This window comes from Trachurus trachurus, assembly GCF_905171665.1.
Source record: "Trachurus trachurus genome assembly, chromosome: 24".
NCBI classification, from domain to species: domain Eukaryota; kingdom Metazoa; phylum Chordata; class Actinopteri; order Carangiformes; family Carangidae; genus Trachurus; species Trachurus trachurus.
This window is the reverse complement of record NC_139910.1, coordinates 14,285,520-14,300,843: the sequence shown is the minus strand read 5'-3', so window position 1 is coordinate 14,300,843 and position 15,324 is coordinate 14,285,520. Positions and strand designations below refer to the sequence as shown.

The 15,324-nt window shown below is 40.9% G+C and overlaps 1 protein-coding gene across 1 annotated transcript in view; it reads right to left on the bottom strand.

The window, feature by feature from the left end:
• grm1a (glutamate receptor, metabotropic 1a) overlaps positions 1–15,324 on the bottom strand; it is a gene marked incomplete at both ends in the record, with an annotated part of 29,743 nt that overhangs the window by 6,467 nt on the left and 7,952 nt on the right. Inside the window, 3 exons of the mRNA XM_084001050.1 lie at positions 1,568–1,736; positions 2,367–2,613; positions 4,029–4,264. Coding sequence (XP_083857176.1) covers positions 1,568–1,736; positions 2,367–2,613; positions 4,029–4,264 — 652 coding nt within the window. The remainder of the gene's footprint in view (positions 1–1,567; positions 1,737–2,366; positions 2,614–4,028; positions 4,265–15,324) is intronic.

The window sequence follows — 15,324 nt, the reverse complement described above, 5'->3', positions numbered from 1 at the left end:
AAGTAATTGATGAAACAGGGATCCAAAATGTAGGACACCCCTGAGTAACATCCTTAAAAGTTTACTGCCAGCTGAGGATGCGTTGGATGACAGCCAAAGAGAACAAATGCAAAGTGTTGAGATTTATTGCAGGAACTGCAAATAAAATCCAAGTGGTGACATAGTTACCGGTAAAGACAATCATTTGAGAACACAGGGGATACACCGTCTGTCCTAACTGATTGAAATCTGTGTATTTATTATCTATGGATGGCAACGTTGGCAGGTCAGCTGGTCTACCACTGATGCAAAATGAAATATTCCAGCTACTGGGTGGATTGCCATTGCCAAATTTAGACACCCATGGACCACAGGGACCGAGTCCTGATGACTTTGTGTTCTGCTGATTTTAATTACCATGAGAATTAGGCTACATTTATGATTTTTGTAGTGACACATCTTGAACACCATTTGCTTGCTCAAATATGCTTCAAATATGCATGAATCATAAAGGTATTGATTCTCTCACTCTTTGTTGCAACAAGGAGAGAGTGGATTGGCAAAAAATTGCATAGATATACGGTAGTTTAAATACAGACACATTTGTTCAAATACAAGCGCAAGTTTCTGTGTTACTATATGAAATTTGGTCATGTCTCACTCAGGATGAACTGTAATAACTTTGCTAACCTCCTGACAGTCGACACCATGATCAGGTGAAAATTTAAATCTATCGAATTGAGATGTTAGCACAATTGAATTATGATGTTGACTTCAGATGCTAAATATCAACATGTAGCTAATATCAGCATGAGCAATCTCCATTGGACTGCCTGGTTAGATAAAGTTTAAATACATTTTAGCACACCAGAAGTAGCATCTAGCAGAAAGCAATGTGGTGTTAAAGGGATAGTTCAACATTTTGTCAAATTCGCCTCGAAAACAACTCCGTCTCATAATGTTACATGATTATTTCATAGCTTGGCGGATGTGCAGGTCACAACTTATCCACAAGAGTGTTTTGGAGTTGTTGGATTGTGTATTTGATGAGTTTTATGAGGGACAGGGGTCTATGTTCACCTCCATTGTGTTAGCTGAGCAGCTTGCATCTCTGCTCCGCTAATCTCAAAAGAACATGCACCTATAAGTAAAGGTAAAGAACCTACCGCTATGACTATAGAGATTATGGCAATAGGCGAATTTGCCAAAATGTTGAACTGTCCTTTTAAGTACAGCCTCAGAGACAACTTGGAAAAGACAATTCTCAACAGGAATTGACAAAGTATTTTGTGAACTTGTTGTTTGTGTACGCCTGACCGAACTCATCCACTTTTTACAATGAGAATTAGCTAGCAGAAGTTAGCTGAGTTAAATTACCTCTCCTGGCATTTACTTAAACACACAGTGGCACTTGGAGTTGATGAACCTTTAAGTAGTTTTGGACAATTGCTCCAGAGTCACACAGCAAATTCTCCACTGTTAATGACTATTGATTTTCCAGGCTGCAGATTTTTCAGACTGAATTAACTCTGGCAGAGTTAATTTAAGAATAAAAAGTTTGCTCTGAGCGGCGTGTTCGAGTTCCTACCTTTATCTGTCCTTTGGAGCAGGGCTCGCTGCAGACTGAGCGCACCATGTCACTGCTGTTCAGCCACAGCTTCATGTCATCGATGCTCAAGATGCTTTCATGCCAGGAGCCCACGTTTATATAGTCATAGCGACCATCTCCCACACCCTGTAGATTCATGATGTCATACCTGGATGGGGAGAGGGAGAGAGTCGGAGGACCACAGTGAGCGGAAATTAGTTTATTAAGTGAGCGGGGGAGAAAATAAAACGAGATGTGGTACAAAGTGAAACAGAGTGGTGTTAAGGATCAGAGAGGAGGAGGGGGGAGGGGAGAGGGTGAGAGTGACAGGTAATTTAATGATAACGATTCCACAGCTTAGTAAAACCTTTTTTTTCTTATCCAAAGTCACTTAAACGGCTTACAACCCTGCTAGTGTGACACAGAGAGCTCATGCCAGTGCACACTGTGGCCTCATTTTTATACTGAGGCAGGGTGTGCTCTACCTGACCTCTAGCTGATGGAGGAATGACACGGCTGTGTTTTCTGACTGTCAAATGCTGTCTGTTGGACTGAGGAGAGATGAAAGTGGCTGCCGCGGCGGACAATCCACTGAATCTGTTCCAGTCCAAACTAATTACATCCTTTCGTGTTCAAGATCTGTTGCACACATGTGCGCATTTGCACGTGTGCTAATGAGTAAGAGAGTGTGAGAAGAGAGAAATTCATAGATTATAACCAAGTTGATTACATGAACTCTCTTTATTTCATCGTCCTGCATTTTTTTTCTGTGTTATCACCCTCTTCATCATCCTCTTACCTTCCTGGGGTGTCTCCGTTCTGGTCAAAATAAATCTCCTCTCCTGACACTCCCCTGAAGGACGTCTTCAGGAGGTAGTCCAGTAGCTTGCTGCCATCGATCGGGTCCATGGCCTCACAGAGCCCCGTCTGCCCTGGACACATCTCCTCGTGCATGTCATGCAGGCCATGAGCCATGGCATAGATGGCATTGATGACAAAGCCCATCTTACTGTCCTGAACATAGTTTTCATGCAGACTTTCATTTCCTGTTAGAGAGGGAAAAAAGAGGGCATCAAACAGTTAGTCTGGTGTGTTATGATGCATTCAAGGGGCAGTTAAACTGTGGGAATAAAGGTAATAAATATTGTGCTGCAAAAAAAATCTGGTGTTTTTCCACAATGCATGATGAAATTTGAACCAGACACAGGGAATAAACTGCAAAGACACAACCTTCTTTTGCAGCAAAATATATTAGCATACAGAGAAATCACAACAAGATGTCCAAAGCTTAATGAGAAACAGATGTGGAGAACAACTGTTGTCAGGGAAAACCCCAAGGCTCAAAATACCAAGTTGTGCTCCACCATCATCAGCCATCTAAAGGCACTGTCCCACAGCCAAACCTAAAGTAGATATTGTGCAATGCTTTGCTTTCTCATATAAAAAAAAAACAAATTTCCCAGTGTTTAAGAATAATTTACATTTCTCTTTCCCTTACAGACAGTGCATTTAAAACATGTATTTTTGTCTATCACATCAACATGCATACAGAGTAGAAAATAAAAGGTGTGACCTCATCTAAATAATGTCTTTTTCAAGTGTTCCAGCTGTTTGGGTGAACAGGGTGTGTGCTTGGTGAGCCATTCCTTTGTGCAGTTTTCTCCAAAGTGTAAGGCCTTTTTCTTTTTTCTTTTCCTCATACAGACAATCCCAGTGCTCTGCATCAGAGTTTGACTGATGCAATCCTCCCTCCGGCTGAGAGCCTTACACTGCCAGGATGAAGACGTCTCCCCATTTGACTAAATCAGATTTAAGGCGTTAGAGAGATGTGTTGCTCTTAGTGACGCATCAGTCAAACTCTTTCTGTTTTGGAGCAGTCAAATGCTTACAGAGTGCAGGTGCAGTTTTGATAAAGAATCATCACCATGGTAATGGCTAGAAAAATGCACTTACCACCTTGAAGGTCTTTGGAATAAAAGAGGTATGTACAAGTTGATACAAAGACAGCAGAGAAGCAACTATGACTACAATGCTCTGAGATAGCAACAGTCATCACAAACCACTAATTGATTGCAATTATCATTATGCTCATTATAAGCATGCTGAGCAATTCGTCGTAATATTACTTTGATTGCTGTGTTCATTTTCTTACTTTTTAGATTTTGCGAGTAATTTTGAATTGTGACTTTAATGCTATTAACAAGTCAAGAACTCAATTTACCGTGATCACCTTTTTGAGAGCAAAGGGAGAAAATATTCAAGAGGAAAAAAGAGGGGATAAAAATACACAGTTTTTGTTATTATTATTCAGTTTTGCACACAGGTCAGGTATAACCCACTACACTCACTGAACTAAATGAAAGAATAGAGGATTATGCTTGAAAGCATTACATGAAAAAAACAACTTTGTACTGATCTGTTACAAGAATCACCTATATATAATTTCTCTGTTTTCACCCACCGGAACAGACTTTCTTGTAGTTCTTGTTTTCCTGTGGGTGACCCGGCAGACGGCACTGGAAGCGGTACTGCCAGAACTCGGCGAACCAGGGGTTCCTGGTGTTGGCGTCCAGCCGCAGCTTCAGGTAGTAGTCGTCAAAGGTCTTGACCACCTCTGATTGCAACTTCATCGTGACTCCTCCCTCTGCTTCTTGCTCATAGCCCTCCACCACCTCGTAACGGTCTGCCCATCCATCACTGCAGGAACGGGAGAGAAGAAAAAAAGTCTATAATGTGATGATCGCACGGGGGACAGTAAAAGATTAGAACAAAATCTGAATGTGAATAAAACATTGTCATAACTCAGACTGAGAGGAGCTGCCACACAGTGATGATACTGTCATGAGTCTTTTTTATTGCAAATTACAATTTATCCCTGACTACTAATACAGATTGACAAGCCCATAAAACTTTTCTGATGAGCACTGACACTTCATTCTGTACTGACCTGAATGCAACAGTTTGTACCACCAGCCATGAACGTCAATTAACAGGGATGTGTTCATGATCAACATACTGAAGTGCATCTAAACTATAATTACTCAGAAAAAAATGCACTACCGACTTTGTGAAATCAACCAAATGATCTGAATAACCAGATTGATTTGTCGTGTAACGGTGCAGTTGGGATTTACTCAGAACAAAACAGAACCATGTAAAAGCAAGACTGATGGACAGTACAACCCCAAACTTTAGGTCACCATGTCTTGTTTTCAATTAAATAAAGAGAAACACTGACTGAGACTGCCACTCTTGTACGATGTTAAATTAGCATGACAGCACTGGTTGGAGGCTTATCTTGAATCCATCGCAGAGATCCACAATTTAAGAGGATGGAAGTCTAAGCAATAGCTCCTCAACTGTAATTGTAGGCTTCACACAATCCCTTCAGCTTGCTTGTTTGTTTGCTTGTGTAACCTTTCTGCCCTACCAAGCTAATTTGGACACGCAGCTGCCCAGTGGGCTCCAAGAGAAGTGGAAAACACCAGTGATGGGGACACAGAAAAACAAATTAACCGATAAAGAAGCACAGCTCTAAGCTCTGCTCTTTCTCTAAAGCTGAACCAGTGAGGGCTTCCGGCCATATTTTGTCTGGCTTTAATGTGTGCTGCGAGGCTACTGCCTTGAAATACCTGTGCTATTGACAGCTACACACCAATTAGGTATGACTCACCATGGAACCAATTACCTCGCACACATGGGATGTTCTGGGTGATGGATAAGTGTAAGGATATGTGTGTGTTTGTGTGTCAGTGTGTGCAGGTCAAAGTCTCTGACCTTTATGTCCACAATTACTGTCAGTCAGGATGGGAAAGACATTCAACCAAATCTGAGGATACTATCAGACCAGTGTGATCCAGGTACTGGTATAGGTGTCCTCAAGCTGAAAGCCTCAAAGGCTTCAACATATAATGGGCAGCAGGAGACAGACGTATGGAAATTTCCTTAAAAAGATCCCATGTTATCCAGAAATAATTTATGCATCTCCAGTCGACCCTGACGCCAGTCTCACAGATTTTGTCGTCTCTGTACCAGTAATCACATGTCTAAAGGTCAGTGAACTGCTGAACTGCCCACTGTTTCTCAAAGACCACTGTATTTAACAGCACCAGGAAGACATAAGGGAGACTGACTCAAAAGAAGCACCAGTGCCTGTATTCATCATAATGGAGGAACATGTCGACCGATGAGATGGCTGCATCATCAACATGTTTTCAGTCATTTTTGGACAATTTAGAAGCTCTGTAGCAGAGTAATAACCTGCAGCAGGCTTTGGCTACACAGACAATAATGTATGATGTATCATAAATGTATGATTGCTAGTTTTGGCCTTTGTGTGGGATAAAAAAACAATAACACATGTTACGTATCACCAACCTCATATTTTTAAGTTAAATAAAACAAATAAAAACACCCTCAATATTAAATGTTTTCGACAGTTAATTAATTAATTAATTTATTTATTTACTTTTGGCAAATGTCTTGCTCATATTGGAGAAACACGGTGTGTATATCATTATTAAGTATTGGAATACAGAATGTATAAAGTCCAGAAAGGTGTTTTTAATCTAATTAATGTTTAGAAATGACTGTATACATGTACACATATATTCCACATTTTTCCTGCAGTACAGTCCCCTGAAATCGCAACATTCACATCTTATTCCATGTCTGCATGGTGTGTCTGTTAAGATGTGCTCTTCATTTTTTTGCTGTATATTTATGAAGCACAACTCAGCTGAGTCAGTTTTCACTCCCCTAATTGAGTTTAGAGTCCGAAACACGTGAACTTCATTGGTCCTGGTCACATTTTGTTCATTCGCTGTAGACAGTGAATACTGTCTCTGTCCCCTCTCTGTCGTTCAGTGTATACAGTAGCCTACTGACAGACGCACCAAGACACACACACACACACACACACACACACACACACACACACACACACACACACACACACACACACACACACACACACACACACACACACACACACACACACACACACACACACACACACACACACACACACACACTACCTTACAGATATGTGTGTGTTCAGAGTATTTATTGTAAAGTCACATTCCCTGACAGGGTAACTGCATTTAATGTGGCCTATTCAATAAAATTCAGTGTTTAACATATTTATTATAGCAGAACAGAGGGAAACAGATGGGTTTGTGGATAAAGAGAGTGAGAGAAGGAGAGCGAGAAGGGGGGGAGCGCTGTTCAACACTCACTATATGAATAATGCAGCAGGCATTGAAGACATGCTGGACTGTTTCTCACAGTGGAGTTTGTGATGAAGTAAAATGACATTCTCTCTACTTGCGCCGCTCTCTCAGGATCGTGCTGTCTGGCAGAACACCAAACAGCTCATCAAAACTCTCGGGCCACCAGAGGGACGCCTAATGGGACGAAATCTGATTTAATGTCACCTCAATGTTCCGCGGCTTCACGCTGCGTATCGGAAGGCCCGTTATTACATAACCTGAGTGAAATATACAGCAGGAACACCTGTTTAAGCAGATTAAGGAGTCGGCGCTGTTCAAGTACGTTATTAGTTTTGCAGTTGATGTACCGAAGATGGACAAGGCAGCGGGTGGGAATATAAAGCAGCACAGCAGAGATGACGACAGCGAAAAACTCACAGATAACATTAGTCTGAACTCTTCCATTACGAAGGCAGAGGTTGTCATATGAGTCAACTGACTGTTTTCGGGGCCCTGTACTTTCAGGCAACAAAAATATGGGTTAGAGAAAAATCGAGGTCATGTTTTAAAGAAGCTCACACTGGCTGTTGATAGCAGTCTAACCTCAATGTCCAAGTCACTTCAGCACTGTAAGTACGGTAAACATTGAACTAATCAGGGATTGAAGATGTATATTATTGTTTATATGACCAAATGTTGTAGATCAAGAGCAAATCAAATCAAGGAAACATCAGTAAATTGCCTCTAAGAATAATTAGGTCTTGAAATGAGATGTCAATTCTCAACAGAATTTTCTGACCTGACCTAAACTGCTCTATAACCTAAGATCCTGACACCCATTTTTACCAGCATTTGCCTAATGCAAGGTGCAGTCTGCAACATCAGACAATACCCTGTCAAAACACACAGCTGTATTACTATGCATGAGCATGCATGAGCTCTTTAACTTGCAAATGTACGTACCTGCGATTTGCAAAGTACCATCATTTGTGATACGTGATAATGCAACAAGTGCACATATTGCTTATTCAAAACAGACCTGAGTACAGAAAAACTCAGTCACTGCGAGTCTTGAACTTTGAACACAACCAGGAGCCTTTTTTTGATGACCTCGGAGGCCTGTATATCAGATTAAAGTCTTTAAAAAGATTTTGAATTCAGCACCAGGGTGAAATGAGAAAGCTGCAGAGTTGCGGGTGCATCTTCTGCTGATCCACAGATGGAGTTGCAGTTTGATTTAGGATACAATGGAGCCAGACATGTAAAACCAAGAAGACTAAGGCTAATCTCAACCCTCCATACTTAATTTCATTTCTCTTCTCCCCTCAACTTTCCAAGTTTATTTTATGAACTACTTGCGTCAATGCTTATCTCTGTAAATTCAGCAGGCAGCTTTCTATTCCTTTGAAAGCATATGCCAAATAATAGGATGTGTGTATGTCAATGATTTACTGAGACTTGATGATGTGCAGCATTGTTTAGAGGAGCGCTGCGCGCCATCAGCTGGATAATTTATAGAGTCGTATACAACAGTGAGTAGACTGAGAGCTCCCCCGACTCTCCCGGATGATCTAGTTCCAGTTTGATAGCACATTTGTATATTTATGAAGCCATGAATTAATTGGCAGGGCAGAAATTTAATCACATGCGCTGTTTCCCCAGGAGGATGAATGGGAAGAGTTACTTTAAAAAGAGGAAGGGGAGGATAGGGGAGTCAAGAGTTTCTTAATTGCTATGTTCGAGTGTCAAAATAAAAGTTCAGGAAAAACTTTTAAACTGTCTGCCATTCATGAACCATCAGAATATCAACAGGTCAAGTCGTGTCCTGCATGCTTGGGTCATGTCTGTGTATTTTCTTTGACTTTTCTTGAGACACAGCTCTGGGTTTTTTGACTGTTAAGTGAATACAACTCTACTGCATTGAAAAAAAAAGAAAAAAAAAAAGAATATCAACAGGTCAGATTAGAGGAATGACACTCTCCCCCAATGGTTTCAAGAAGCAGGAAGTTATTAGTTATCAGTACCACAGTGGAAAAAAAGAGTTATCGTGCATCGCTACTGACAATATAGATGATCTCGTTCAGAATTACATTGATATTTGTGGATCATTTCTCTCTCTAATTATTTATGTGCATTTATCTGTGTGTTTATTTTCCTACATGTTCAGTATATGTATGGTCTAAGGCCATCATTTCTGTTTTGATTTTTCATATGCCGCTGCAACTGCATCAGATCTGCAGCTCCCTCTCGTCCCTCTGCCTTTATCTCTCTCTCTCTCTCTCTTTCTATAGTATCCCATTATCCACCATTTCTCTTAGTTCTATGTGGAGTTGAAACAGGAGTGGTGGTGGTGGCTTGTTAGCTACATGGCAGAAGCAGCAGGACTCTCTTGAGGTGACACAGAGGGCCCTGGGTGAGCCGGGGAGCCTTTAAAAGCCCATCCAGGCTGCTTTTACTTATTCATCATGCCCCAGTTTGAGTTGGGAGATCAGTCTCCTCTACACTGACAGGGAACACTGCTGGGAGAAAATCCTTTTTGCTTCTCACCACCAAGGGACGTCAGTTCACTACTAAACCCCATGACAAAGTCTGTGCATTGAATATCAGCTGGAGCAGTGAGTGATGGATGACAAGATCTTATTATTAGTAGGTCAGTTTAATGTAAAAACCATTATGTGAGCCGGAGGAGAGTGCTGCTGTTGAAGGAGTCCTACATTTTTTTAAATAAATGGTTGCGTGTTGCTTTTTTTTTTACAATTTAAACAGCTGCAAGATCCACTTCTGTCAAGCTTTTCTTTAATGACAGATAGGTCTGTATTAATTATAATCTATTATATACAATGTCCTAAAAGGTCTTGTCAGGCAAGTACTGTACCCAAGTGAACAAAAAAGAAGGCTCTAAATGCAGAAACAGAAATATAGTCCTTATTCCAAAACAATGTACTGTACACATTAAAGAAGTAAATGATATCCTGCTTCATTACATTTTTACAATGTAATTGTTCATGAGAAGAAACCAACCTCTGTTTTAGACAGACCCGTTTGGTAGATCTAATTATATTTGTTTACCAAAGATCCTGATGGCCAAAACTATGCAATGCATCATTACATTTTGGGGAGCGTTCATATTTGTGTGTGTGGACTGCCTCTCCTTTTCCGTTGTATCCTGCTGTGCCCAACAGGGTTTTGGGTGCACACATGATTCTCCTCCTTTGGTTTAAATTATTTAAAAAAAGATTATATATATAATTAAAAAAAAAAAATCTCTATATAATATATACTATATTAATACAGTTGATTAAAATGATAATTGGTTATTGCTACTGATTTTCCTCTTAACAATGTTCATGGTTTGATGGCTGATGTGTGGTACAGCCCCATTCACTATTCTCTTTGTGTGCACACGTTATATGCATGCACTTTGGTTCAACGTTAGCTGTCTGTACAAGAAAGCATTTCAGCTTCTGCGAATCATGATGTGACAACTATGTCCACATGCAAAGCCACTGTGCTATTTTTGATCACTCCAATGTCATTCACCCATCCCCTCGCACAAGGGAACACAAGGCATCAATTGGAAACAGAGAGATGTCCTTGACAATGTGTGGCTGCTTTCAATTAACATCAGAGGCGTGTTATAAATATTCAGATGCAGCTCATTGTGCTCCCTTGCTTAGTGGAACACAAACAGATGCAATCACGAATCCTGACTCAACTTGAATATACTTCCCAGAGCCACATGCATGTGTACATATACCAGTAAACGGAGGAAGGGGCTCCATTACCGGATGAACGACGACAGTGTGTCCGTATCATATAATTACAATCTCTGTTACTGTTGTTGCTGGGAGGAATTTCTCAGATGTCAGCCATATTTTTGAAGAAGGGACTATTGTGTTTTGGAGCCGCGCTGACAGACTGAATGACAGATCTGCACTGAGACAATCGCACCAACTCTGTCATGAGTCCAAACAAAATCTCCATGGCGACGGTAGCCCAACGCGAGCACACAAGCCTTTTTTATTCGAGTAGATCCTGCCCTGCCAACAAAAATGATCTTGAGCTTGATTCCTGCGTGACTTGCCCCAGTGAACTCTCACTAAACTCCCATGTAGATTGCTTTAGTGCGCAGGGAGAGGATAGAGAGAATAACATAAAGACGGAGGCTCGCTGCTCGACTTTACTTCCTCTTCTGCTTTCTTCTTTTTGTTTTGTTTAGTGTCTTGTCTCCACCCTTCACACTTTCGCTCCCATACATTCTTAACTAATGTGTCAGTCACTATTGTGCTCTAACAGGAAGCCTAATGACAGAAGCATTTAGCATATTGTCAGCTGTGGGTATTATGCTACGTACATGTCTAGATAATACTGAGGCAGGGAGAGGAGAATTATAGATGATGTGGAAAAACTTAAGATTTTAGTCTAAACACAGCCCTGTGGAGAGAAAGGGCTATCAGTGTAGCAACTGCTTATTTTCTCTTTAAAGTAATAATAATATCCAACAAGTTATGCAGTTTGACGTCTCAGATTTGCTTGATCGTGTTATTCATGAATCTAAATATATTTTTAAACATTTGATTCAGCAAGGAGTCATTACACCAAACCCTAGAAACAGAAATCCAGCCTTAACCTCTTGTGCATCGCCAACTCTGGAAGAAAAAGATACCCATTTATTTAAGTGTTGTTGCCAGCGACAAGGTCTCTTTTTTTTTTTGCTCATGCCCCGCTATTTGCCAAATTGCTTGCAAGAAGGAGTCAATAGGCAGAATTCCACATCCTCCGCGCTCTTCTTCCTGAGATGGGGAGGAGATGAAAGCCTCGCAGATGACAGGAAAAAGGCAGCTAAATGTGTCGCGCCACAACTCCTCTCTCTCTCTCTCTCTCTCTCTCTCTCTCTCTCTCTGTCTTTGGCGCCCTAAACGTTTCATTTATTCAAGCTCAGAGCAAAACCTGAGTCCCCCTCTGTTACAGAAAATCGAATAGGACAGCCAAATGCAGAATTGCACGTGACACACACAATGTGGGCTCACAGCTTTCTCTGCACCTCACCGCTGTCTCAAAAGACACAGTCATAACCTGCTAATGACTAGTGCCAAAGCATTACAGAGGTAGAACATCCACATTTCTGTCTCAGTGTCCATTTTGTCTGAAACAAACAAACAATAAAACAAAACAAGAATTGAGCATTCAAAATGGGACCCCAACCAAAACTGTGAGTGTAAGACAGGGACAGAAATGAGCGTTACATGTGGAAAAGCAGCTTATGCAAATTATGTTTAGTAATAACAGCATTCAGACAGCATTAGAGGGAGAGAGAAAAACGAACACTGCTAATTGCAAGAGAGCAAGCAGGCGGGCAAATGGGTAGGAGGGCTCACTCCATGTTGCCATTCAGAAACTATAGGCAGCTTGGTGCCGGGAAACAGCAACTGGAAGGAACGAACGAGAACAAAAGATACACGTACGTACAGTAGTTTCAAATCTGCAGCAACTTTCAGCTGAGTGGAAAGGTTTGTATTCCACGGTGGAAACTTAAGAGTGTTCCAGGAGAATTTAACTGCGTTCGCCTCGGGGAAACCTCAGTTAAAAAACACACACACTGCCAGATATTTTAACAGATACGACGCATCCCTTTCAGCGCTAAGACATTTTCTATCAGCGTCACAACTGACACATTTGAAAATGCAGTGTATGAATCATTAACATTTCTCATTTGCTCAATTTCTAAAATGGCTTTTTTTGCTGCAGCACTAAGGGTGTGTGTCGCCTTCGCTTTTCGAGGTGAACCTGAGAGAATTTGTAAACATTTTGTGTGTGTGTGTGTGTGTGTGTGTGTGTGTGTGTGTGTGTGTGTGTGTGTGTGTGTGTGTGTGTGTGTGTGTGTGTGTGTGTGTGTGTGTGTGTGTGTGTGTGTGTGTGTGCATGAAATCGTCTATACTCCCGATTTCAAGCTGTGATTACTGGAGCTAGTTTGCATCATATAGTCATCCAATCATGCGTCTCTATTACAGAATTTGTGATGGTTTGATGTTGTTTATGAGGAAGGTTTTAAGAGTTAAATATTGGTGTCTGGATTGCTTATTGTATTGTTTTACATAGCACAAATACTATTCTAGTGGTGTGGTAAAAAAAGAAAAAAAGATCTTGACTAACACAATTTGTAAATTGAGTAAATGTTTCAGCAAAGAGCCAAAACAAGAGCATGGTGGTGGTGGATCTGTAAAAAAAAAAAAAAAAAGAAAAAAAGAAAAAAAAAAAAAAGGGTTGCCAGCTCCTGGGAGTCATTGTGTATATTGCTCTCTGTGGTCAAATAACAGGCAAGGAATCTGTGGCCATTTTGCGAGTACACGCTATGTAGCACACACTGTTCCCTCATGATGCTCTAATGTTCCAAGATTGTGCAATAATACCTCCTCACCACACACACTAATAGATAAATAAATTTTAATTATGGTTTTATCAACACTGAGATAAAGTCAAACAACACTCCTGATCTCCCGGTGAAGCTTAATGTCTTTTAACTCCCCTCTGCCAGTCATGTGGCCATACTCCAAAGAAATTCAAATTTTCCTATATTTTACATTACATTCATCTGCAGCTAGTGTATTCTCTCTGATGCGCCATGGTCAGACTGTTTTCTGATTTATGTCCTAAACTCTCTGGATTCAGTGGAAAGCTGTACAGCAGCTAGACTTCAAAGAGGCTTTGAGGAAAAAAGTGTTGCGCTAATTAATTTTGGCAAGGTCTATTCGTCATGGACCTGCCAGATGCTCAACTCAGGCTTTGATAGTTTATGAAAGGTAAAACAAAACTTTGTGTATTTCCTGGAGAACATGTTCTGAAAATACAGTTTCAACCCTGGTGTTCTTTCGTGTTGACTACAAGAGAGAAAGGTTAAATGTGTCACTTTAATGTTTTTATAGGGAGACGCTGTCACTGCAACAGATGCTGTCACTGTCATCTGTCAAACGAGGTAAAGGGAAGTTCAGGAGGACAGTGCTTCAAACGGCATCCCAGAGTAATAACTGAACTTTTCAGGAACTAAGAAAAAGGCCTTTTAAGTCTCTTAATAAATGATAAATGAGGATGGGTTCACATTGTTTGGCAACACAAGAAACTATTAACACAACAATGATAGATTTTCAAAGTGTAAATGGTGAACGCAGCTTGACTATCAACACATCCAACCAACAAGTCTCTCACCCTTAACAACCATAAAGGTCGTATTTTCAACTCTTATCTGTGATATGACCCTGCAATATCACACCTGTGTAGCAGCACCTGCACCACACCATTGTTGTCCTGGTAACCATGATTGACAAGCCAATGTACCAAGAGCAGCCTACCAATCATCTGTGTGGTGACTACTGTATAACCACGCTGCTAAAACTACTTGGTTAGGTTTAGGAATAGATTATGATATCGATTAAAATAAATACTTCCTCAACATTTTAAAAATCTTTGTTGTCACGGTTACTATATTAAAGATGTGGTTCCTGGATAAACGTAACAGTTTCACTGTTAAGTGTCATATGTGAATCAAACGCCTGTATCATAGTCCTGTGTGTTTTCTCTTGTCATAATCACTTGCCATTGGATGTCGCCTGACAACATAAGGTATCTATGGGTCATAACCTTTGGCACAAAAGACGTATGGGCTTATATTGTCATTTTTTGTAACTGCAGCTGGAGGGGGGATTGAAGAGGGCAATGAGGGTTTGTAACTGCACATTACACATGGTCATTTTAACCCATGTAAACATAAAAAAAATTAATTAGTGCCACAACAAGTGTATCAACCCATCTGTCCGTTCCAACGTTCGGCCTGTCCAAGGGGACTCTACAGCCAAAACAATCCAGATCTACTCTAATCCATCTCCAGTCAATTTATTACAGAATTGACTGAGTCTCCTAATCTGCTCCTCAACCAAGTCCCAGCGCAAACACAGTCATCTCTGTTCTTTAAAAAACTAGGTTAAATCAATACATTTCCCCTGCTTCCTGCTTCATTCTGCCAAAGTAGAATAAGTTTCTCATCTAATAAAAATCCCCCTGGAATGTACGACAAGACGACAGACATTGCTGTTTCTTCTTGATTGGAACAATGTACACAATCTATGTCAGCAACACGTCTCTATATCTGTGTGCCAGAGTTTGTGTATGCAATATTTGTTGTCTAGCAGCGTGTGTATGTGTGTGTGTGTGTGTGTGTGTGTGTGTGTGTGTGTGTGTGTGTGTGTGTGTGTGTGTGTGTGTGTGCAGTCGTAGAGTAATAGAGGAAGCTGATTGGCAAAATCATGACTGACATCAGAGAGACAGAAATAAAAGAGCTCCTCTGACTGACAATAGCCGAGCGCCGAGTGGAGTGTTGAAGTGACGCAGAGTAGACTGCAGGTCAGGGATAAAGTGGGTTGAGCACATTGCCACACCTGGCCCTTGTCTAAAGAGCAGGTTGGCAGCACAGCAAAAACAACAGCTCTCAGAAACAAAACTCTCCTCTCACTCTACTAGTGGGTTATTAGCCACTGCTATGTAGCGATTTATTGC